Genomic DNA, 26177 nt, shown 5'->3' with positions numbered 1-26177 from the left:
GTTCACACCGGATTTTGTAATCCGGTTAGTTTACATAGTAGTTCAATGGGGGATTTTGTAATCCGATGCACAAAAATTCTGTAATCCAGTGCATTCCAGATTAAACAGTAAGGGAGTGAGTTTTTTTTTTTTTGTTTTTTTTTTTCGTTTGTTTGTTCATCCATTCATCACCTGAATTTTTTCCCCACACAATTTTCCTAATTCTGGAACATACAACACCATTACCCTCATTCACCAACACCTCGGTCATCTCCATCCTCCAACTGCCTGACGCATGAAACACACACAGAGACACAACAACCTCCATCATCAATTTCTTCCACCATTTGCATTCAACTTTCAACACCAATACAAGGAAGAAGAAGCATAAACGAAAAATAAAAATCCATCGGAGGAGGAGGGATCACAAATTGGAACAAAAATAGAGGATATGTAAATAATGGAATTGCATGTTAGAGATCGACAGTATTGGGAATGCTCTTGGTCGCCGATGCCGTCCCTAGCTTGGTGGAAGCAGCGACCCATTCATGTCACTGTCGGCGATGACTTCTACAATCAATGGAGGAAGAAGCCTTAAAAAGAGAACGAAGAAAATAAAAAATGAGGTATGGAGGTGCAGTTGTGGAGATTAGTGAGGGAAGGGTTTTGCAAATTAGGGTTTTTTAATTTACAGGTAAAAAATGGAGTGCAGGGAAATGGGTCTATGACGACTTTAATAAGAAAGGAGAACATGGGAGGGAAATCAAATTAGGAAAATTAAAGTGTATATATATATATATATATATATATATATATATATTATATATATATATATATATATATATATTATATATATATATATATTATATATATATATATATTATATATATAAATAAATTTAAGTAGTAATTATTGTTTATCAACTATATTATTGATATATTTACTAAGACTTTGTATTCCTAAATCATCTTCAAAGTAACGTTATTTTCTTTTCTTTTTGTTCAGCTTTCTTCTTTTCGGCTTTTTTTCATTTTCCTTCGTCTTCGTCTTCTTTAAAATTTCGTTCATTTTTGTTTAGTACATGTATTGATTATAGTTTTTATTCAACTTCATTTAAAGTTTTATATTTATTTTTTATTATATATATTAGATTTCAAAATTCCGTTTGTAAAAATATTTATTAGATTTTGAAATTTGATTTAGAAAATTAACTAGATTTCAAAATCTGGTTAAGGAAATTCATAGAATTTCAAAATTTAGTTAAAAAAACTTATGAGATTTTGAAATTCGATTAAGTTTTCTCTATAATTTCAAAATCTAGTAATGTTTTTAATTTTTTTTTTATTACTTTTTTAATTTGTTATGCTAGTTTTGTTTTATGAATTTCTTAATCTCTAGTTATTATTATTATTGAACAAGTGAGGTATTCTATGGTGATGTTATGTTGTAGTTGGTTATCGTCTAAGATGAAAGATTATATTTTAAGTTTTATGAAATCACAAGTAAGTTCCAACTTCATGTCAGATGTCTCTTCTTTTATAAATAAAATTTGCAAGGGAGATTACACAAATAACTTTACAACTGACCATATTTTTATTTTCATTATAAGATATGATAAAAATAATCTTTAACCTAGAAGAAAGACATGTATTATTAGGATATGAAAGGGGTGGAAAGTACATAAAATAAAAATCTGATATTCAAACTAGTATATCTTGCACAAGAAAATATGATTGTCTTTTTAAATTGAGAGGCAAACCAAATTCTAATGGAGAGGGGTGAGTATTGAAAGTAATATGTAGATATCATAACCATAATTTTTCACAAACTTTAATTGATCACCTTTTTGTTGGGAGGTTAAAATCCATGAAATACTCATTGTTTGTTGATATGATTAAGAGTCAAGTGAAGTTTGCAAACATTCTCCTTCCTCTCAAATAAAATAATGAGTGTAATGTGACATCAATCAAGCAAATATATAATGCAAGATATATTTACAAATTATTATTAAGAGGTTTGAGAACTGAATCACAACAACGGATGATGATGTTAGAATGTGATAAATACATCCACTAGAGGAGATGTGTAGATAAAACTAAGGTGATAAATGATCTCTTTTGAACACATCCTAATGTATCAAAATTTTTGAATGCATTTAATGTTGTTTTCTTAACGGATAGCACCTACAAAACCAACAAATATCTATTGTCATTGCTTGAGTAGTTGTGGTAACATCAATAAGATTAACTTTTTGAGCTGTCTTTGTATTCTTATCAAGTGAAAAACAAAATAATTTCACTTTAACTCTGGATATATCAGGAGATTATTTATGACATATGAGGATGATCCATAAGTCACTATTAGTGATAGAGATATAACTTTGATGAATGTTATTTGCATTGTATTCCTTTAATGTTATCATCTCCTATGTCGTTTCTACATTCAGAAAAATTGCAAGTCAAGTGCAAAATGTTAGTCAATTTTGTTGAGGCATGAGATATTGTCATGCAAACATGAGAACATGTCATGGGTTTTGGACATGAGTCAATACTTAGCTATTGTGTTGATCAACTTCATCATGCTTATAATTCATGACTTTTATTCTTTGAATATGTCAATAACTCTTAGATCATTTGGTATACGAAATACTTTGGAAAAACGTGGATAAACTGAGTAATGTATTTAGGAAATACAATATTAAATAAGTATGTTTGAATCTCATTTTATTTAGTTTTTTTTTAAATATTTAATGTGTTCATGTAATTTGTATTTTACTCTGAATAAAATATTGTAAAACAGTATGGGAAATTTGTGCTCGTATTGGGATACCATTCATAATATTATCATCTTACAACATAATAAAATAAAGATATTATTTGAAAAAATATAAATATTATGAATGACACTTTTAAATCAAGCATGTATAAGACATTGGTAGGATATATATCAAACTATATTTTAGGATTTATTATTGAGGAGTTCGATGCAGTTCGGTATATGAGATTTGATAATAACAATTGTGGTTGAGTTTTGAGATGGATATATGATATGGCATGTGGTTGTAAATTAGCACGAAGTTTACCCTAAAAAATAATGAATGCAAATGGATTTGATTTGACTATTCAAACTTTTTTAGTTTGTGCATTATTAAATAAAGGATTCAAAAAATTAGAAGAGAAATGAAAAGGGAAAGGCCTACTAAGAAAGTAGGGTTAAAAAAAAGCATGTTATTTATTTGGACATCCTTTTTTATTTTTCATTTAATACTCAGACTTTCTTTCAAACTAAGTTAGCATTCATTTAACTAATTCTAATTATAAAAATATTTTTTTTTTCAAATTGATTATTTAATATGGAGTTAACTGACACATTGTCGATCCCTTTTTTCATTTAAATTAAGAATTAATATTGATTTAATCAACGTTAACAATAAAATAAATACTTTAAAATTATTATTTAGCATGGTGATAACAAATATTAAAATTATGTTTAATATTTTTAAGATTCCTAATTTTGCTGAAAAATCTCAAATAGGTTTTTAATTATTTTTTTAGGTTTCTATTTTTGAAAAACTAAAGCAATTAAGTTCTTGCCACGTTAGTTCTATAGTAACATTGTTAAGAGAGGTGTCAAGTATGAATCGTGGTTTTTTTGAAATTTTTAATGATTTTTATTTATTTTTATTTTTATATTTCATTTATTTTTATTTTTGTATTTTATTTATTTTATTTTTTAAAAAAAATAAATTATAAATGTCATGTATCAAACTGATATTGTGTCATGTAATGTGACATGACACTAACAGTGCCACGTGCACTTGTCATTGCATTAGTCTAAGTTTGATCTTTGTACTTTTATTTTGTTAAATAAAAATAATGCAATGACACGTGGCCTAGCAATGACACGTGGCACTGTCAGTGTCATGTCACACTATCATTATCACGTGACACAATATCAGTTTGATACGTGCCATTTTTTAATTTTATTTTAAAAAAATTAAAAGTAAATAAAAGAAAATAAGAAAAAATTAAAAAATTCAAAAAAATCAGGAACTGATACGTGACACCTCCTTTAATAGTATCCGTTCGGAACTAACGACAATGATGTAATTGTTTTAATTTTTCGAAAATAGAAACCCAATTGAAAAAAAAAATAAAAATGAAAACCTAATTGAGACTTCTTAGCAAAATTAGGAATCTCGAAAATGATTAAACCTTAAAATTGTTAACGAAATTTCACCTGAATATTAAAACATTCAAATAATAATAATAATAATAATTTAAATCTTTGAAGTAGAGACCAAAATACAAAAAGAAAGAGATAATCTTATAAATTTTAACAAAATCCAAAAAGCTTCAAAATTTTTTTTAAATCATCCTTAATTTTATAAAATTAATATTATTAAAATATTTACTCTTAAATATTCACACAATAATTTAAGTTTATATTATATATTTATATACATATAGAGGATTTTTTAAGCATAAAATTGTTAATAGATTTTTGTCTTTTGTGGAGAGTGATTTGATTTAGACTCATATTTAGTTGTGTCCCTTATTCCACGACCATTCTACAACTACTACCAGAAACAGGTGAAACCTTATTTAATATGTGACAAAAAAATGTTTGTTACAACTAACTGAAGATAACACAACTATGGATAAGAATGACAATTTCGTATGAATTATTATGGGTTGAGGAATAAAAGAAAAAAACCCCTCCACCGGTATAGGAAGAAATTTGAAGCAAATACGACGGATTGAATTCAATAAACGATATGTTGGATGAATAAAATTGAATAAAAAAAAAATACTTATCGAGTTTAGATGATAGGATAGAATTTTATGAATACCAATTCAATCTGAATTTATATTTCAATATTTGTAAATTTATAAATATATTTTAAATTTTAAATTTTATTTTTAATGTGATATTATTTTTTTAAAATTTAATAAAATCACATTATAATAATTATTTTTAAAACTAGTCAAAACACATAATAAAATTATTATTATTGTTACTATTGATATTATAAACTTAAAATAAATAATTATTATATAATTTTATTATAAGTAGTTTTGATTTATTTTGTAGATAATTCTTTGATTCATAAAACTGTTAGGTTTAGAAAAACGATCAAATAAAAAAAAGTTAAATTTAAACAAACAATCACTTTAAAGGTAATAAACATAAAATAATTATTTTAATTAAAAATAGTTAAAGAATAAAATTAAAAAACATGTGATCCTTAAAAAGAAAAATCCTTTATATATAGGTATAGATTATACATCTCATTTTTTTAGTTAAAAAATCCTTATATTTATGTCATTTTTTAAAAATAAAAATAAATTTTTAATTTAAAAAATAATAATTTAGTATAAATGCTCAATCTAGAAAACTTAATGAATTAATTCACAACATGAACCATCCAAATCTGATTAACTAGATAATGACTAACTAGATAAATTAAATGATTAGATATAAATTTTAAAATATTATATTTGAATTATATTGAATTAGTCAGATAGAATTTAATTCTAATTCATCCAACCCGACTCCCTTTATGCTAATTGAAAATGACACAATTTTTTTATTTTTACTACATCTTTAAACCTTAACTTTTATTAGCACAAATATATAATCAATAATAACCATACAAAACAATACTTTTAATTTTACATATCTTTTCATATTACATCATACATTATTTTTTTATGAATGAGTTATTATTCTTTATCATAAATTGAACTATAAATAAGTTATTTCAACTTGACTTACTTTTTCACAAATAAAATTTTTATAATGCGTTCAACTCATTATGATTTGATAAATTAAATGGATTGACCATATAAAAATATTTTGTTATCCTAATTTATTTTACAATCCATTTTTTTAAAACAATATAATTAAATTATTTATATATTTCACCAAACATTATCATAAAAATAATATAATTAAAAGTTAAAGTATTAATTATATAATTAAACATCCAAAGTATTGAAACATGATTAAATAATATTCTAATATTTAAAAATGTCAAATTATAAATATACATATTTAAAATTAAAAAATAATTATAATTAAAAGAGTTATAACAAGTTATAAAAATAATAAAAGTATTATTGTAGAGGATTACTCAGAATCGAATTTATTTAAATCAAAATTAAGTAAGTTAGATTAAATTTGATTCACATTTAAAAGATTATTTTCTTAAAAGGTGAGACTCAGTTTGACGCTGTTTTTTTTTTCTTTGTCTTTTTTTCACTAACGTAACAATTTGTTGCATGATTAATACAACTTTTTTTATATTATCAATCCGATAAAATTTATGATAAAATTATTTTTTGACTCACTCTATTATTTTGAATTTAACTTATCCTTATAAGCTTTAGCCAAATTATCCATATTTGTCATGATTGAGAGAAGCTAAACTTTCCATTTATAATTTTAAAACTTAATTTTTTGTATAATATGAAAATAATAAATAATTTCGTGTTGAGAAAAAAAAGAAGTCAAAATGTTTTTTAGCCTGCATATAAATATTTCATGCAATTTACTTATTTTTCTCAATTTTATATGTTCACACTCTAAATTTCCATTCATCCAGACAAGATAGAAAGGAATGTTTTGTATTAATTATTTTGTTTCATTATTCTATCTATATGAAAAAGTATTTTCTATCAATATCTCTATTTTCATTCTCCATATTCAGTTTAAACCTATATATTATTAAAACAATAGCTAACTCTATACTAATTAAGAAAATTAATTATATTATTAATCACATAATCTCAATTTCATTATAATCCGAAGATTTGGACAATTTTCTGATAGAATAAAGAGTTGTGCATAGTTCATTGGTGGATAAGAAGAAAATGTGTGATTCTAAACGAGCTGTAATTTTCACCATACTATTTGCCGTACTACGGCTTTTATTATTTGCAGTTGGCAGTGCTTTTCAATCTCACATATTTAATTGAAATATTGAAGAAATAAAATGAGAACATAAATGGAACGCAATTTTCACCATAATTATAAAAATAAAAATTAAAAAAAAGTGGAATAGAGTAATTTATGGTATAAAAAATACACTTAAATCCCCTTTATTTAGTTTATGATCTTGAAAACATGGTTTTTTTGTTCTTATAAAGTTCTAATGGTAGATTTCATTTTTCAATTTTTCTAAATTAAATAGTTTTCATCCGCTACTAATATGTTATGTAACTAATTACATAAATGGTTACATGCTGAATTATTATTAAGATATTAAAATTGAGCTTTCACACATTAGAATTTTAATACACATTTCGTTAACTTTATAAATATACATAATTTTGTTGAAGAATATAAAACAATTCTTATTAACAGTTAATTCTGTTTGATGATAAAAAAAATTAAAGGACTAATACGTAGTCGAAAGTTTATAGAAACCAAAGTTACACTTTTGCAAAACTACAATAATAATAAAAAAAAGATGGATTTAAGCTTAAGAAATAATTACATAACAGATAATTATTTCATATATTTCCTATGTAAAGCGTAAGACTATTTTTTTATGTTAATGAAATTTGTTTTAAAAATAATAAAGCTTTAAGTTTTGTTTAATATACATATAAATTATTGGACTGGTGCAGCACTTAATTAATTTGGGTGTCCCCTAGTAGACGAGCCTCTGTTAGACGTGTTTTCAATTTACTTTATGCCATTTATAAAAGAGACTTGGCTCGAGGAACTCACACACTCACTCAACCCAAATCCATTTGCTTAATTTCTCTTCTGTTCTCTCATAATTCTCATGGCCTCATCATCATCTTCTTCATCTTCTTCTCTGAAGTTTACAGTGAGAAGATGCCAACCGCAGTTGGTGCCTCCTGCTATCCCCACTCCTCATGAAGTTAAGCTACTTTCCGACATTGATGATCAAGAAGCTCTGCGTCTCCACGTTGTGATGATACAAATTTATCGAAAGCATGTATCAATGGCAGAGAAAGATCCAGTTCAAGTGATTCGCCAAGCACTCTCGCAGACACTTGTCTTCTATTACCCATTTGCGGGTAGGCTTAGAGAGGGGCCTAACCGCAAATTGATGGTGGATTGCACCGGAGAAGGTGTCATGTTCATTGAGGCCGATGCAGACGGCACACTTTATCAGTTTGGCGATTCTCTTTACCCTCCATTCCCATGCTTCCATGAACTTCTATTCGATGTCCCTGGCACACAAGAAATTACCAACACTCCCCTTCTACTTGTACAGGTTCAATACACTTACTCATCAATCTCAACATATTTTTTATTCATTTTCTAGATTTCTTAAATTTTATAAACTGGTTTCTGATATAATTAATTTCTGTCAAAATCCAATAAGTTTTGAATTGTCAGTGTTACAGGTTCTGATAGAGAGAATGGGCTGGTTCTTTCTTCTGTCAATTTTTTTCTCATTGATATGCTCTGATAGCCTATTACAAAAGTGGGGTGTATAACACTCATAATAATTTAACAAAAGATGTGAGATGTTTAAAAGAAATTTCACAAGTAGCTTGTTTCTTGCACTTATTCTTGCTCGTAGTTAACTTCAGAAAAAGTTTAGCGGAAGCAAAACGTGTGAACTTGTTGAATATGGAATAAAAATGCAGGTGACACGACTCAAGTGTGGTGGTTTGATCTTAGCCATTGGCCTCAACCACACCATGTGTGATGGACCCGGTTACAAACAATTCATGAACGCTTGGGCGGAAATGGCTAGAGGTGCAACAAAACCTTCCATTGCACCAGTGTGGCGTAGGGAGCTCCTAATGGCAAGAGACCCACCTCGCATTACATGCAACCATCGCGAATTCGAGCAAGTCCAAGATACCCTTCCTTCTTCCAACCAAAACATGGTTCAACGATCCTTCTTCATTGGACCACTCGATATAGCTGCACTTCGGCGCTTGATTCCCCAACACCTTCAGCACTGCACCACATTTGATCTCATCACTGCAGATAGAGGCAGACGAGGATGTTCGCATGATGTGCATAGTCAACGGACGTGGTCGGCTCAATCCTCCCCTTCCTGTTGGTTACTACGGCAACTGTTTTGCATATCCGGCGGCAGTAACGACTGCAGGTAAGCTTTGCAAAAACCCATTTGGGTATGCGGTGGAATTGATAAATAAAGTGAAAGGTGAGATGACAGAAGAGTACCTGCAATCTGTTACAGACCTTCTGGTGATGAAGGGACGATGCTTATTCACAACTGTAAGGTCTTGTATTGTGTCATATATGGCACGTTTGAACCTTAGAGAAGTGGATTTTGGTTGGGGTGAGGCTGTGTATGGTGGAATGGCCCAAGCTGGGGCAGGGGGCTTCTTAGGAACTTCGTATTTCTGTTCTGCTAAGAATGGAAAAGGAGAAGAAGGCATAATATTTCCGATTTGGTTACCTGCTGAAGCTATGGAAAGGTTTGCTGAAGAGTTTAACCACATGCTAGGCAACAAAAACCAACCTCAAACCAGTTCTGCTACTTTTGTAAAGTCTACCCTCTAGTAATCTGTATTTCATGGAATAATTTAGCAGATTCTAGAGACAGATATATATTGTGTGATATTATATATAATGATGTATTCTGAAGGACATACACTGGTGTGTTGTGATGACCGTCCAATTAGTCATAAATCAGACTGCCACGAAGAGCATATCATAAAATCTGATCCATCGATTAACGGTAAAGAGAATTAGCTTTAATATTAAACAAAGATAAAATACGATTATCACTAATTAGAGTCTAATTAGGTTGTTCTAAATAAAAAATCTATTCCAAAATCATCAAGAAATATAAGTTTAAGGTGAAAAGATATATGATTGCATTTACAATTTACAGTATTATTGATATCTAAATGGTTAAAGTTCCTTCTTCTCATAGCATTTTATTGAATACTAGGACCAACAAGTATTGCAGCTTCTCAATAGCATTCTAATGCACGTTTTATTAAGATATTAAACATAAGGTTTTATGATTAATTTTAATATATATTATTTTGTTGAAGAATATAAAACAACTCTTATTAACAGTTAATTCTATTTGATGATAAAAAAAATTAAAGGACTAATACGTAGTCGAAAACTTATAGAAACCAAAGTTACACTTTTTCAAAACTAAAATAGACAAAAAGATAGATTTAAGCTTAAGAAATAATTATATAACAGATAATTATTTCAAATAATTCCTATGTAAGCGTATGACTATTTTTTTATGTTAATGAAAATTGTTTTAAAAATAATGAAGGTTAAAGCTTTAAGTTTTGTTTAATATACATATAAATTATGATTTTATATATTTGGTTTCGTTTTATAAATTTTATTATGATATAGCAATATGATTCGATTAGATTTTTGTTTAGAGTAAATTTTCTTTTAATTTATATAAAACTATTTTGTTTTCCATTTTGAATATAAGGATTTTATGACTTGCATGTTAGATTTGAGTGAATTAAATAAATATTTAATAATATAATTTAGGTTTAAATCTTGGTTTGGTTCTCGTATTTGTATGTCAATATCAAGTGGATCATTGTTTTTTTTTCAGTCTCAACCGGGTTCATAAACTTGTAAAAATAGTCAATTAAGCCCTCTTCGTTAAGTTTTTATTAACGCCGTCTGTAGATGCTGAGCTATAACTTTTTTTAGTTGACATGACAATGTGTATTAAATTGAATGAATGTTATGTTGTATAATCAACCATTCCACGTGACAATGTCCTCCCTTCTCTTCTTCTCGCGTGAGAGAGGAGCTCTCTCGTTCCTCAGTCAATCCCGTCTTGAAATAATCCGAAGATGATTATGACGCCTCACCATGCCATCAGAAGGCATCAAATCACCTGTCATTAGCTTCAGTAGTGTACTCTTCCCAGCCCCATTGGATCCAACCAGTGCGACCCTAGAATCTAAATCAACCGCCGCCACCATCACCAGCACCGCCACCACCTTCGTCATCGCGATCAAAGACCTTGACAAATGGGTTATTGGCATTTGCTATTATCGGTTCTGTGGCAGCTTATGCTGGAATATGCACTATAGTTTATTGCTTGTGGAATGGAGTTTGTTTCGGGAAGAAAAAAGTTCACAATTCTATGCAGCCTACAATCACAAGAGGTAGCAGTGGTTCAAACGGTGGGGGTGCTTCTAATAATAGCAATTCTTAAATATCGTCTATGATTATGCGTCAGACTTCAATGATAATGAGACGCCAAAGGAGTGGAACGTCATCAACAAAGCACCCATACAAGGCTGAGGAGTTCACCCTGGCCGAGCTTGTGGCAGCCACCCACAATTTCTCACAAGAAAACAAGATCGGAGCTGGAAGCTTTGGTGTTGTTTACAAAGGCAAACTCACGGATGGACGCAAGGTGGCAATCAAGAGGGGGTGAAACTGGTTCCAAGATGAAGAAGTTTCAAGATAAGGAAAGTGCATTCGAGTCTGAATTGGCCTTCTTGTCTCGCCTACACCACAAGCACTTGGTTGGACTGGTTTACCAACATCAGTAAAACGGAAAACCAAAACCTTGTCCCCGACTACTTTTTCTGCAAGTCCACCACGTTCCATTTTTTCCAATGTTTTCTCCTTACCCTGTGCCTAGAGAGCAAGTTTTGCAGAACGATGACCAAATCGAGCAATATATTCCTTCATTGAGGCAATCTGCTCCTCCTCCCTTAAAAGGAAAAAGAAAGAAGAAATCTGTTTGTTTCCAATCCCTTAAACCCTAGCAAATATTTCAAATTGAATGATGAATTCACTTATGGAGTTCTCCTGCTTCAGAGCCAACAACGATTCAAAAGGCATCGGAGGGAGGAAGAGAGACATTGTTGAGTCGCTCGAGTACCAAAATCAGAGCCTGAGTACCCAAATATCCTTCACCATGAGCCTTAAGCACAAATAAAGCTGTTGAGCAAGAGCCAAACCAGGCAAAGCAATCCCCATATTCTGACAAATCCCCAAATCTTTAACAAAGTGGTTCACGAAAAACCCCGCTTCAAAATCCCTCTTTAAGATCCTCTTTCCGTACAAGTCCAGTGACTTCGAACCGGCCGCGCCGGTGGAAATCGACTCCAGTACAACCCTACATCCAACCCCGCCTTATGCGCGTACACCATTCCCTCCACCAGCCCCACCATCGTTGACGCTATCGTCACCTGATTCGCCAATTTCTGAATTGCCCCTTCCCACTCCCTCCCAAGTAGTTGACTTTCCCCATCACTGAAAACAAGTGTTCCAGATTCTTCACTATCGATTCCTCCCGCCGGCGAAAATCGCTAGGGTTCCGTTCTTCGCGCCTAGGTCACCGCCGGAGACGGGGGCGTCGACAGAGTGACAGCTTTTGCCTACGGCTGGTTGCTCCTGCTGTTGTTCACTTTCAGTCTTGGAAGGTTTACAGCAGTTAATAAGTAAATTGGGCACCAGCTCCTTCTCTAGAGAGGACATGTACACTGAGACAACAACATTGAGAAAAATCAGATGATAAAATTCTTCAACTGGTTCATGTTCTTCATAAGCTTGGGGACTCTGACAGTAGTTGCCGTTCTGGTGTACATTCAAGATCACATAGGGAGGTATTGGGGTTATGGGGTTTCTGCTTATTCTGTCATTCAGTATTCCCCTATAACTATGTGATTCTACGAACATAGGAAAGAAACACCAGGAGGGACCGACTACCTCCAGCGATAAGGAGACGGCGGTTGTCGGAATCAGGACCTAAAGGGATCGACGACGCGACAGCGATGGTGGATTAATACGTGGATTAATTGAGTCGCAGAAGAAGGAACTAATTAAGTTTTCAGTTTTACACAAACAAACATCAAAACCGGCATCCTTTAATAGCTCATTTAAAATGGTATTTAAAATGGTAGGTGTCATAAAATTAAATAATATAACATAAAGACCACGTCATATAACACTTATACAAAACATAATAATAAGTTAAATAACAAATTCCACGTAATATAACATGTAAACAAAATTAGACAGCGTCAGTAATAAATTAACGGAGAGAGTTTAATTAGCTCATTTTTACAAGTTTATGGACCCGATTGAGACAAAAAAAAAACGATGACCAAACTAGGGTTTAAACCTATAATTTAATATTGATAGTTGATGAGTATGGAAATAAGTGTTCTAATATAGGTGGGGGAGCTTGGTTAATTTTGGATCCCTTTTTTTACAAATATAAATTAATATATAACTATATATTTTTTAAAATTTTAATATATTTTATATATTTAGTATTTCTAATATTTTTGTATATCTATTTTGACATTCTCAAATGTGTTGATTTTACAATACATTAGACAAAAAAAAATATTGAACTGTTTATATAAAATAGCTGATTTGATTAAGTGAAATTTAAATGTTATATGTAAAAGTGAAGTATAGATAATTTAAGATATGAATTTAAAAATTCAAAAAGATAATATAGTTAAATGTTTATTTCAAATTTGAGTTCGATTGATAATTTAATTTAAATATTTTTTGATGTTAAATTTGGTTATTTGTTGGTATTCACTTTAAAAATAATGTTTTAGGGGTTAAATATTTTAGCTTTTTGAGAATTTTGTTCAAGTGTTAATTGGTTGCTTAAATAAAAGTGTGAGCAATATTTATCTTTCTTTTTAGCGGGATTTCTTCTCAAAGGACATAATGGTCACTCAAATGAGAATGTGAGTAAAATAATTATATTTTCATTTTTCACTCAAGCGATACATTAACTATTCAAGAAAAATTAAAGAGATATTCTTAACTTCAAGCAAAAATGACTTGCTCAGATGATGTTTTCTTCGGTGTTTTTTTTATTATATAATAAAGTAAATTGAATGAATTATACTTATCCATGTATCTTATTGATTATATATCTAATTTTTTATATTTTGTGAATAAGACGTAATATATGATTATATACTGCGCGACTTATATTTGTATGTGATATATCTAGTATAATATTGTGGTCCCTTTGCGTGTGTGCTGTATTTTATGTGTATTGTAAGGATAATTTAGATGATATTGTATATTATTGAGCACAAAATTTGTTAAGAAAGCAAAATATTTGACTTTGTTATAAAAGATGTTAAGCCTTGAGAAATTAAAGTAGATTATTATATCCATTCTTATTATAATAAATGCAACTAGTTATCTAGATATAAAATTCCAACATCAGTTTTATCAATGAAAATTATAATAAATCATATATTAATCTTTGTTGAAAGATACTCAGTATAAAATATTGAATGAAAAAGTTGATATTCAATGACCAATATGTAGTGGAAGAGTGTAAATTTGGTTGAAAGTGACGATAGTTATTTATCATGTATGTAGATGTTTTATACGCATAGTATATATACAACATCAAGGTTAATTTAATTAATTAAAAAGTATAGTTGATTTAATTTATTAAAAATCGTAAATGTAACATACGGAAGACAATCTAAAAATGATATATTTTTATAAAAGTAATGTAATAAATTAAAGTCATGACACACGTATCAACCTATTAATTAAAATCTCGAATAGTTAGGCTAAAATACGACCATTGACAAATGGGTTTCACGGTTTTCGTACACTACACTAGTGGTTATGGTTTCTCCCATGTTTTACTTGTATACGTTCTATCTTCAGAGACAAAGGAGAACGTGAAAACAGAGTATAAAAGACGTGTGTTTTTTTGCATTGATCTGCGAAGAAAGTAAGAGAAAGATGTAAAATGTTTTTTTTTGTATTGGTCAAACTATCAATCCTTTTCATAGTCCTAATTTTGATTGTAATGTTTTTCCCAGCAAAGGAAAATATCTTCGTTTATAAAAGGGCAACGGTTCTAGGTACCATAGCAACTCAGACAAACAGGTTACTCAGTAACTCTGTCTCTGCCTCTCTGTCAATACTCACATAAATGGCCTCAGCTTCTTCTTCTCCAAAGTTTACAGTGCGAAGGTGCCAACCCCAGTTGGTAGTTCCTGCTGTCCCCACTCCTCACGAAGTTAAGCCACTTTCCGACATTGATGATCAAGAAGCCCTGCGTTTCCACGTTCCCTTCATACAAATTTATCCAAAGCAAGCATCAATGGCAGAGAAAGACCCAGTTCAAGTCATTCGCCAAGCACTCTCGCAAACACTTGTCTTCTATTACCCATTTGCGGGTAGGCTTAGGGAGGGGCCTCACCGCAAATTGATGGTGGATTGCACCGGAGAAGGTGCCATGTTCGTTGAGGCCGATGCTGACGTCACACTCGAGCAGTTCGGGGATTCTCTCCAGCCTCCATTCCCATGCTTCCATGATCTGCTATACCATGTTCCTGCCTCACAGCAAATTACCAACACTCCCCTTCTACTCGTACAGGTAATGGAATTTTTATGTGAATTCTTCCTAACTATTTATCTTTGTCTATAGTTTGTTGATGTCGGAAATGAACTGATGAAATCACAGGTGACACGCCTTAGATGCGGTGGTTTCATCTTGGCCTTCTGCTTCAACCACATCATGTGTGACGGAGCTGGTCTTTCACAATTCATGAGCACGTGGGTTGAAATGGCTCGTGGTGCGACAAAACCTTCCATTCCACCAGTTTGGCGAAGGGAGCTTCTAATGGCAAGACATCCACCTCGCATCACATGCAACCATCGCGAGTACGAACATGTCCCAGACACAGTCAAAGGAACCCACGCATCAAACGATCATGACATGGTTCTTCGGTCGTTCTTCTTTGGACCTTCCCAAATTGCTGCTATTCGTGGCTTGGTTCCGCCCCACCTTCAGCACTGCACAACGTTTGATCTCATCACAGCATGTATCTGGCGCTGTCGTACAAAAGCATTGCAGATAAAGGCAGACGAGGATGTTCGCATGATGGTGATAGTGAATGGACGCGGAAGATTGAATCCTCCTTTACCAGTTGGCTACTACGGCAATGCTATTGCATACCCTGCAGCAGTTACGACTGCAGGGAAGCTTTGTGAAAATCCGGTAGGGTACGCAGTGGAGTTAATAAAGAAATTGAAAGGTGAGGTGACAGAAGAGTACATGCATTCGGTGGCAGATTTGATGGTGATTAAAGATCGGTGCATGATTACAACTGTAAGGTCTTGTATCATTTCAGATTTGACACGTTTGAAGCTTAGAGAAGCGGATTTTGGGTGGGGTGAGGCTGTGTACGGTGGAGTGGCTGAAGGTGGAGCTGGGAGCTTTGTTGAAGCAACGTATCAGGTTTTGCATAGGAATGCAAAAGGAGAAGAAGGCATCGTCTTACCAATTTGGTTGCCTGCTAAAGCTATGGATAGGTTTGCGAAAGAGTTGGATGCCATGTTTGGCAACCAAAACCAATCTAATACCGGTAGTCCTAGTTTAAGAATGTCTACCTTATAGTTCATGTCGGAAGTCTCAAATATTCCAAACACTTTTAAAAATAAAGACCGAATTGATATTATCCAACGAAAATGAAGAAAAAAAAATATTAAACCTTAAAATTTATGTTTTATTAAGTTTCTCCAATTCTAACTTTTGTCGATTACTTTACTCATTCTCTTTAGTGAACTTCAAATAATATGATTCTTTTTTTATTAAAAGATAGGCTCAATATATTTTCTTTTGACATCAAACTTGTAATTTTTAGAGCACTGTGTTAGTTGCAGCAAAAATTTTAAAATCAACGTTTTGTTATTATACACTTGAATAGGTTTGCCTTAGTTATACCATTTCATATGGAGGAAAAATCTGATACATAATTGGACATGCATGATCCATCACATGAACAAGAAGTAAAATTAATAAACTAAGTCAAGCTTTACAAGTCTAAACGTTGAATGAATTAAAAAGTAATTGGACAGCTTCACAGCTAAAAAAATCAGAACCAAAATATGGAAGACATATGAAACCGGCAACAAGAATTGGGAGTTACAAAGAGGGATATGTTATCTGGAAAGTTTCATCATGATGCAAGCAAATTAAAAATTATTAGATAATAGGAGTACAGCTGTAAAGCTTAAATCATAAGATTTTACACGTTAATTTCAAATCAGAAGAAGAATGAGACTACAACAAGTTTTTTTTTTCTTTAAATCTGATATAGAATCCACTTTGAACTTTGTCAACGTTTAAATTTTGTCAATAAAAAATGTATTGAAATGATACAGCTAAAAGTAGAGGAATGAAAGGAGTAGTACTAGGTGTCATGGCAAGAAGGAAAACAATAAAGAAATAGAGCAAAAGAATTTGAGAATCTGTCAGAAAGTGCACGGTCTTACAGAGAAAAGTATACTGATGGAATAAAACAAGAAAAATATTCTTTCATCTGTCTAAATTTTTTATTGCTGTTTTTTATTTTTTTATTTTTTTATTGAATTAAATATGTTTTTTTCCTTAATTTTAAGAAAAAATTAGAATTAGTTTTTTTTTCAAAACTTTGACCTAATTTAATTTTTAAACTTTAGAAATATGTAAATTTAGTCAATTTAACTAAATTTTGTTAGATTTATTTGATATTTTAAGTACGTTTCATGATAACATTTGAGTTGTTTACATCATTTGATATATTTTTGCTTCAATGTTAACTGATAAATGTATTTGAAACATAAAATAAAATTAACAAAATTTAGTTAAAAGAATTAAATTCACACATTTATAAAGTTTAGGGACTAAATTGGTCTAAAATTTAAAGAGAAACTAATTTCAATTTTCAATGAAAGTTAAGAAACCAAAAACATATTTAACCATTTTTTATTCTATCTTTCTTGAAAAAATATAAAAATTTACGCTTTTACAACTATTATATATATATATATATATATATATATATATATTATAATTATTTTATTCTTTTATTTTGTATAAAATGAATGTAAGAATATGTACTATTATTTATAAAATAAATTAAATAATGCACTGCATGACAGTGGTGATCACGAAGAGTACAATCCAGTAGCATTGAATGCAAAAAAAATGGTTTTATGGAACATGATCCATGTGAAGAGGGAATAATTCATAAGAAAATTTTTCCACTCCTGAAATGCGTCAGGCTTTATTATTTGAAAGCCATAAGATAACATAGAGTTACTTCCTCCACGACCATCACTCCATGCCTAATTTGCTTTTCTATAAAACAAATGTCAACATCCGAATGTTAACATCCGTAAACGGAAACATTCGTTTACATATTTTATATTTTAGTTTATTGTTTTTACTTTAAAACAAAAAAAAAAACTTCAACCAAGGTGCCACATCCGTTTAATAGATTTTTAAAAAGTATTTTATTTATTATTTAAATAATAATATATAAATTAAATTAATAATAATTATTTTATTAAATAAAATAAATTTAATTTATAAATAATTAAGTAATAATTAAAAAAAATTAAATAATATTTATTTATTAATTTAAAATATAAAAAATTTAAAAATTAAAAACTAAAAAAAAACTAATTCAACGGATGTCACCACGTCCGAATCTGCCACATCTGTTTAGTAGATTTATAACAAAATTTTTAATTATTATTTAAATAATAATACATAAATTAAAATTAATAATAATTATTTTATTAAATAAAATAAAATTAATTTATAAATAATTAAGTAATAATTTTAAAATAATTAAATAATATTTATATATTAATTTAAAATACAAAAATTTAAAAAACTAAAAACTAAAAAAAAAAAATTTAATAGATGTCGCTATCTGTTGAAGAAAAGAGGTGGAGTGTAGAATAATTTAAAATATAAAAGATAGTTTTGAAATTTAAAAAAAATATGATAGTGCAGGGAATAAAGTTGGGTGGTGTAGGGATAATCCTCGTGATAATATAACCCACGATCCATATGGGAGAGAAAACGGACTCGTCTCAAATGAAGTGAGATGGCATGAAACAAAAGGAATTGAGTGAAAGGAATAATTAAGCATGCGAAGGGAGAATACTATGTCACACAGAACATATGGTATAAGGAGAATACTATCAGCAGTTTTCCATGCAAATATTCGTTGCTGCATCTCCAAAATTTTAATAATACTTCTTTTATTAATAATTATCAGTTTTAAATATCGGTTAATTTTTTTACTTAATTGATTTTTAAACATTAATTAAAGTATTTTCTCTTTATCTTAATTAATTTTCTATTTATTTAATTGGTTTCTAAATAATAGTTAAGGTTTTTCTTAAACTTAAAATGTCGGTTAAAAAATTTACTTAATAATTTTTTATTAAGGTTTTCTTAGTTTACTTTTTTATTTAATAATAATAATAAAATATATTAAAAAATTAAAAATTTAATATTTTAAATTTAAAAACAAAAGTAAAAATTATTTATTTAAATTTAATAATCAAAAAAATGTTTTTTTAATTTAATAAATATTTAATTAATTTAGTATTTTTATATAATTTTGTATACAATAATATTTAATTTATAAAATATTATTATTTTAAAAAATAAATAAAACATATTGAAAAACTAAAAACAAAAAAAATGTTAATTTTAAAATAAAAATTTTAAAAAATATATTCACAGTAGGAATACAGTTAACATATTTTTTTATAGTTTTTTTTTGTTCTTAATTTTTATTGTGTTTTATTTATTTTTATTTAATAAGTAATATTTTATAAATTAAAATTGTAATATATATTAAATTATATGAAAATTATTAAATTAATTAAATATTTATTAAATTTTTTTAATATGTTTTATTATTATTATTAAATAAAAAACAAAAAAGGTAAACTTAAAAAAAAATTTCTTAACCAGCGAAAGTTTATTAAGTAAATTTTTTAATTGACATTAATCGGTAGTTAGTAATGAAATAGACATTATTGGAATTTTGAAGGTGAAGGAATGGAGAACTGTTCATAATTTTGATATGAAGCCAAAAAGAAAATCTAATTATAAGGTGAAAAGAAGGAGACATATTATGTGTCGGGAAAGGAGAAATTGTTTTATTTTAATGAAGAGATCACTAGTACAGTCAGGAGAAATGACAACGGTTATTTTTTCTTATAGGCAGCGGTTCTCGAACTGAGACATATCCAGGCGAGACAAAAAGTGTAATACTTTTGGCCTCGTGTGTGAAACGAGACATAAAGGGAGAGAATTTGACATCGGTTCAACCATAACCGAAGTAGTAGAGTTTTTGTTTTTTTTTTTGTAGGACTATATGCCTCGGTTCAGGGGAACCGAGACCATATTTCCCACCCTACTGCCTCGGTTGTAGCTTGAACCGAGGCAGTAGAGTCCTTTTTTTTTTCTCATTCGCAAAACTTTCTGCTTTTGGTGTGGTTATAACTGAGACCATAAGGTGCTTTTCTACCTCGGTTTTGACTTGAACTGAGACATATATCCTTGTTTTTTTTTTTAAAAATGAGGTTTGTTTCTGCAACATTCCCAACAACAGAAACAGACCTGCATATATATTTATAGCCAGAATAGTCCAGAATAATCAAGAAACGTATATTTTGAATGAAAATTATAATAAAACGTATATAAGCTGTCGTAACCTCGTTGCTCCTCTCGTCCGTCCAGAAGTGGTGGAGACTTCATCGCCTGACGAATGAGGTGACTCAGCCATATATCTGTCACAATAAATAAGATGAAAGATAAATAAAACACTTATAAAATAACATATTATTTAACAAAAGCCATAAATATTTACACAAACATGTAATTCATACATAATCATATGGATTGGTCATATATATATTCCCTCCTTGTGATATTCTCGTATTGCCTGTATATCATCAATTAGAGGGTCGTCATCCAAATTTATTGTCGTTTTAAATGGATGGTTGTCAGTTATATGAAGATTATTTAGATTCTCTTCTTTATCTTCAATTTACCTTCTTCCTTGGAGAGCAACATACCAATGGTCAGACGCAGGATCTTTGACATAAAAAACCTGACTTGCTTGATATGCCATGATGAACGGTTCGTCTCCATAACCAACCTTTCGAAAATCAACAAGTGTCATACCAGACTCATCTATTTTTAAACCACTCTTATTGTCTACCCACTTACATTTGAAGAGTGCAACGGAAAACTTAGTGTAATCAACTTCCCATATCTCTTCAATTTTGCCAGAATTTCACATTGGTCTTCAAGTTACACGAAATGAATGTGATTATAAATCACAATCAAATATGCACCTGAAGATCAATACAATCCACATATGCAAGATTTCATGAAATTTAAGACACGTACATTAAAATTGATATGTATTAATAAACTATGAAAAAGTTATTACTCTTCTTAAACTGTCCAACCGGACAATTCAAGATTCAATACATGTAAATTATTATTACTATCTCCTCTCTATTAATTTGTAAAACATACATTTGTTAAAAAAAATCTGGAGATAGTAACTAATTTTTGTATTGAATATCAAACGGGAAACTAAGACTAATTCTCAACAAAAGTATATATTCAAACAAACAAATAATTTCATATACAATATACAATATATTCAAGCAAACAAATAATTACATATTCATATTAAAAGGAAAATTTTAAGGATAGAAACCTGGGAGCGTGAAAGCTAGTCAAATATCGAAAATGTCCGCGTATAAAACCTCACCACAACAATATAATATCTACACAAAAACAAACAACACATTAGTTAGTTTCATAGTTTCTAACCTTAAAGTTTATTTCATCACCAAATAAACCAATTTAATCCAAATATTCCTAGTTCCTATACTCTAATTCAAAATTATACATCAATTAACATCAACAACCAATTCAATCCTAACAATTCAAAATTATATAAAACCTATTTCAAAATTATATAAGCATAATTCAAAAGTATATAAACCTAATTCTAAATTATATAAACCTAAAAAATATATAAACCAATTATACAAAAACTTACCTGGAAGAATAAGTCCCACGAGAAAGATGGCCATGGAGGAAGCCGCCACCGATGTGCAGCGAGGGCGTTTCAGCGCGACGTCGTGCAACAGGGCGTCGTGCAACAAGGGTGAACCAGAGACAGCGGCGAACCAGTGACGGTGCAACGATGGTGGTTCAGTAGGGGCGGTGCTACGGGCAGCCCAATGTAGCGGCAACAACAATGGAGCAAACGGAGCACCAACGCAAAAGCAATCCAGGCAGAGGCAATGGAGGGCGGTGCAAAGAAGCAAATGGACTGTGCGAGAACAGCACCAGGAAGAAGAAGATGGAAGAGGGTTTCTCTATTTCGCGCTGAGAAGAAGATGAATGTGCTGAGAAGAAGATGAAGTGGTTTTGTTTCGCGGAGAAATTTAAACATGTTACTGCCTCGGTTCTCCACCTAACCGAGGCATAAACATCTTACCACCTCGGTCAACAAGACCACCGTGGCATAAACTTAAGAAAAGGCATCGGTCCTCCAACAAACCGAGGCCCAAACCGTGTACATCAGAGGTTGGAAGTCTAATCTGGCAGGTGGAGTAGAGTTTTATGCTTCGGTTTTTATCAGAACCGAGTTAGTAGCACCCCATCATGCCTCAGTTTTCATCAGAACCGAGTTAGTAGCAACTGGCAGGTTTGGCAGGTGGCAGGTCTGGCAGGTTTGGAGCAGAGTTGTATGCCTCGGTTTTGCCTAGAACCGAGTTAGTAGGACCCTTTAGGCATCAGTTTCTGGGCAACCGAGTTAATAGCTCCCATCAGAGGTTGGAAGTCCCATCAACTGTCAGGTGGAGCAGGTTTGGATAGAGTTTTATGTCTCGGTCTTACGTAGAACCGAGTTAGTAGCATGTTTTAGGCACCGGTATCGGGGCAACCGAAACATATACTTTAGCTATATTTACGAATCTGTCACCGCGCTTTTATACGCTTCGATTTCGCTTACTGAAGCATATATTGCGCTTTCTAATCTTTTTTTTTACTAGTGAATGATAAGTTTGAATGTCTTTGTTTTACGTCAATAATGAAGAAAATGATAGTGTTGTCATCTTTGATTTACCGATTAAAATTTTGTTTCCGTCCCTGTCTTCGTCTGAACGTTCACTACATACTTGGCCATTCAAAATCAAAATAGCCAAGTTTTCAGAACATAATCAAGTAACAAAAAAAATATGGATGAATCTTTATGGCTACTACAGCAATGCTATCAGGTTTTGTTGGGTCTATTGAGATCTTGATAAATCATAATATTATAACACAAATAAATAATTTAATAATTTGGCGATCTTGATATTTCAAAACCAAAACATAAAATCTTTTCCATAAATGTTTATAGAAATAATATTTGTATAATTAATTATTGTAGGAGAGATATTAACTTTACAGGCAGAAAACATGAAAAATGCAAAACCATCGCTACCAAAGAGTCTTGGACTGGTGCAGCACTTAATATGGTCCTCTGGTTAAACGGGTGGCAGTGTGATACTTTGGGTTCATCACTGTAATCACATGTTATTATGAAAACGTGTTTTCAATTTATTTATTTATAAAGAACAACAGACTTGATGTGGTGATCCCCTGGTAGATGATCTGGTTAAACGGGTGGCTGTGTGACACTTTGGGTCCATCACTTTATTCATACGATTAAAGGAAACGTGTTTCAATTTATTTACCTACCAAGGCATGCATCATTCCATTTATAAAGGACAACACACTTGGCTCCATGAACTCACACACTCACTCAACCCAAATCCATTTGCTTAATTTCTCTTCTGTTATCTCATAATTCCCATGGCCTCATCATCATCTTCTTCTTCTTCATCTTCTTCTTCTCTAATGTTTACAGTGCGAAGATGCCAACCCCAGTTGGTAGTTCCTGCTATCCCCACTCCTCACGAAGTTAAGCCACTTTCCGACATTGATGATCAAGAAGCCCTGCGTTTTCACATTCCCTTCATACAAATTTATCGAAAGAAAGCATCCATGGCAGAGAAAGACCCAGTTCAAGTCATTCGCCAAGCACTCTCCCAGACACTTGTCTTCTATTACCCGTTTGCGGGTAGGCTTAGGGAGGGGCCTCACCGCAAATTGATGGTGAACTGCACCGGAGAAGGTGCCATGTTCGTTGAGGCCGATGCAGACGTCACACTCGAGCAGTTCGGCGATTCTCTCCAGCCTCCATTCCCATGCTTCCATGAACTTTTATACCATGTTCCTGCCTCACAACAAATTACCAACACTCCCCTTCTACTCGTACAGGTAATGGAATTTTTATGTGAATTCTTCCTAACTATTTATCTTTGTCTATAGTTTGTTGATGTCGGAAATGAACTGATGAAATCACAGGTGACACGCCTTAGATGCGGTGGTTTCATCTTGGCCTTCTGCTTCAACCACATCATGTGTGACGGAGCTGGTCTTTCACAATTCATGAGCACGTGGGCTGAAATGGTTCGTGGTCCAACCGAACCTTCCATTCCACCTGTGTGGTGTAGGGAACTCCTGATGGCAAGACATCCACCTCGTATTACATGCAACCATCGCGAATTCGAACATGTCCCAGGCACAGTCAAAGGATCAAACCAACATGACATGGTCCTTCGATCGTTCTTCTTTGGACCTTCCCAAATAGCTACTATTCGTGGCTTGGTTCCACCCCACCTTCGGCACTGCACAACGTTTGATCTCATCACGGCATGCTTCTGGCGCTGTCGTACAAAAGCATTGCAGATAGAGGCAGACGAGGATGTTCGCATGATGGTGATAGTGAATGCACGTGCAAGGTTGAATCCTCCTTTACCAGTTGGCTACTACGGCAATGCTATTGCATACCCTGCAGCAGTTACGACTGCAGGGAAGCTTTGTGAAAATCCGTTTGGGTATGCTGTGAATTTGATAAATAAAGTGAAGGGTGAGGTGACAGAAGAGTACGTGCATTCTGTGGCGGATCTAATGGTGTCTAAGGGACGGTGCTCTTTCACAACGGTGAGATCTTTCATTGTGTCCGATCTGAGACGTTTTAGTTTCAGAGAAATTGATTTTGGTTGGGGTAAAGCATTGTACGGTGGAATAGCCAAAGCTGGAGCTGGAGCATTTCCTGCAGTAATATATCTGACATCGCATGAGAATGCAAATGGAGAAGAAGGTGTAGTGATACCAATTTGGTTGCCTGCCAAAGCCATGGAAAGGTTTGAACACGAGTTAAGTGACATGCTTCGAAACTAAAACCAACCTACTTCCATTTCTTTTTGATGTTTATATACTTTCTATGTAATTAAGAGAATTTTGGTTTATATTCTAGAATATTGACCAAAACCAAACTAAAACTAGGAGTCCTAGTTTAATCCTGTCTACCTATAGCTTGTTAATAGCTTATGAAAATAATAAATTTTGAAATACCAAATTATATGAACATAATTTTGCACTTATCATTCGTTTAATATCATTTCTAAACATATATAATTATAATATAAATATATTAGTCACATATTTTAAGACAAATAATTTGTTAAGTTTTATTTATTTTTCAATCTAATTAAAGTTATTACTAGCTCTTACATTTTGAAGTTATAAATAATAAAAAATAAATTAAATGAATATAAAACAAAATTTATAGATCAAGATATATGATGTTTTTTATTATTAATATACATTTTGAAAATTTGAAATTAATTATTAATTAGAATAAAAAAATTTCAAGTAATATTGCCAATTTAGTAATATTAGTTTAATTAAGGAAATACTGTGTAAAATCATAAAATTTTACGAGTTATAATCTTGATTTTAAGTATATATAATGATTTTCACCAAATAAATATCTTAATAATTTAATGTAAAAGTTTGAGGATTCCATTACTTATATTCTATAATTAATATATTATTTATTATTGATAAGAAAATGTTAATAATTTAATTTTAAAAGATAAAAATAAAAATATGTGATCAAAATATCAATTAATTAGTTCTAAAAGCATTTGTTTTATGCAAGATATGAATGCTAACCTTAAAATACATGGAACAATCCTTTTTGTAATGCAATGCCCTTCATAAAGTCAAACTGCTTAGCCTCGTCGGAAACTTAAAACCAAAGTTAATGTATTTTTGGAAACAGTTATATTTATAAAATTGAATTTGATGATATTAAAGAAACAACCCTTCATAAAGTCTAGCCGTTCTTTTGCTTCCACCATCATAGCTTGGACATCACCACTAATCAATATACAGTTATTTTCATGTAACTTTCACATAAATTTTAGACAAGTGTACATACAAAAAAGTTTTATAAGAACAGTTTTTGTTCCTTCCTAAACGAGAATAACATCCTCAG

At 31.1% G+C, this 26177-nt stretch overlaps 2 protein-coding genes and 2 pseudogenes across 3 annotated transcripts; 3 read left to right on the top strand and 1 right to left on the bottom strand.

Moving 5' to 3' along the window:
* The first annotated feature begins 7729 nt into the window (after positions 1–7729).
* On the top strand, positions 7730–9591 carry LOC124824769 (benzyl alcohol O-benzoyltransferase-like; annotated as a pseudogene). Its single transcript, XR_015779705.1, has 2 exons — positions 7730–8233; positions 8613–9591. The product of XR_015779705.1 is annotated as a benzyl alcohol O-benzoyltransferase-like (transcript).
* Positions 9592–11664: 2073 nt separating this feature from the next.
* LOC124824784 (putative 3-hydroxyisobutyrate dehydrogenase-like 1, mitochondrial pseudogene) lies at positions 11665–12636 on the bottom strand (annotated as a pseudogene).
* Positions 12637–14869: 2233 nt separating this feature from the next.
* LOC124824760 (benzyl alcohol O-benzoyltransferase-like) lies at positions 14870–16502 on the top strand. Its single transcript, XM_047297262.2, has 2 exons — positions 14870–15337; positions 15425–16502. The coding sequence occupies exons 1-2, from the start codon at positions 14891–14893 to the stop codon at positions 16358–16360; spliced, it is 1383 nt and encodes a 460-aa protein (XP_047153218.1). The 5' UTR covers positions 14870–14890; the 3' UTR covers positions 16361–16502.
* A 7086-nt stretch (positions 16503–23588) lies between these two features.
* On the top strand, positions 23589–25276 carry LOC124824759 (benzyl alcohol O-benzoyltransferase-like). The gene is made up of 2 exons (XM_047297261.2): positions 23589–24109; positions 24197–25276. The coding sequence occupies exons 1-2, from the start codon at positions 23642–23644 to the stop codon at positions 25073–25075; spliced, it is 1347 nt and encodes a 448-aa protein (XP_047153217.1). The 5' UTR covers positions 23589–23641; the 3' UTR covers positions 25076–25276.
* Positions 25277–26177: the final 901 nt, after the last annotated feature.

Source organism: Vigna umbellata, chromosome 5 (genome assembly GCF_029865625.1).
Source record: "Vigna umbellata cultivar VRB3 chromosome 5, Vumbellata_1.0, whole genome shotgun sequence".
NCBI classification, from domain to species: Eukaryota; Viridiplantae; Streptophyta; class Magnoliopsida; order Fabales; family Fabaceae; genus Vigna; species Vigna umbellata.
Note: the sequence above shows the minus strand (reverse complement) of the source record. Positions and strands in the feature narration are given on the sequence as shown.

Excerpts from the sequence above, each read along its gene's own strand:
- LOC124824760 (XM_047297262.2), top strand. The coding sequence starts at position 14,891 with ATGGCCTCAGCTTCTTCTTCTCCAAAGTTTACAGTGCGAAGGTGCCAA. Across the intron at positions 15,338-15,424 it reads CTCCCCTTCTACTCGTACAG|GTGACACGCCTTAGATGCGG; the intron begins GTAATGGAATTT and ends ATGAAATCACAG.
- LOC124824759 (XM_047297261.2), top strand. The coding sequence starts at position 23,642 with ATGGCCTCATCATCATCTTCTTCTTCTTCATCTTCTTCTTCTCTAATG. Across the intron at positions 24,110-24,196 it reads CTCCCCTTCTACTCGTACAG|GTGACACGCCTTAGATGCGG; the intron begins GTAATGGAATTT and ends ATGAAATCACAG.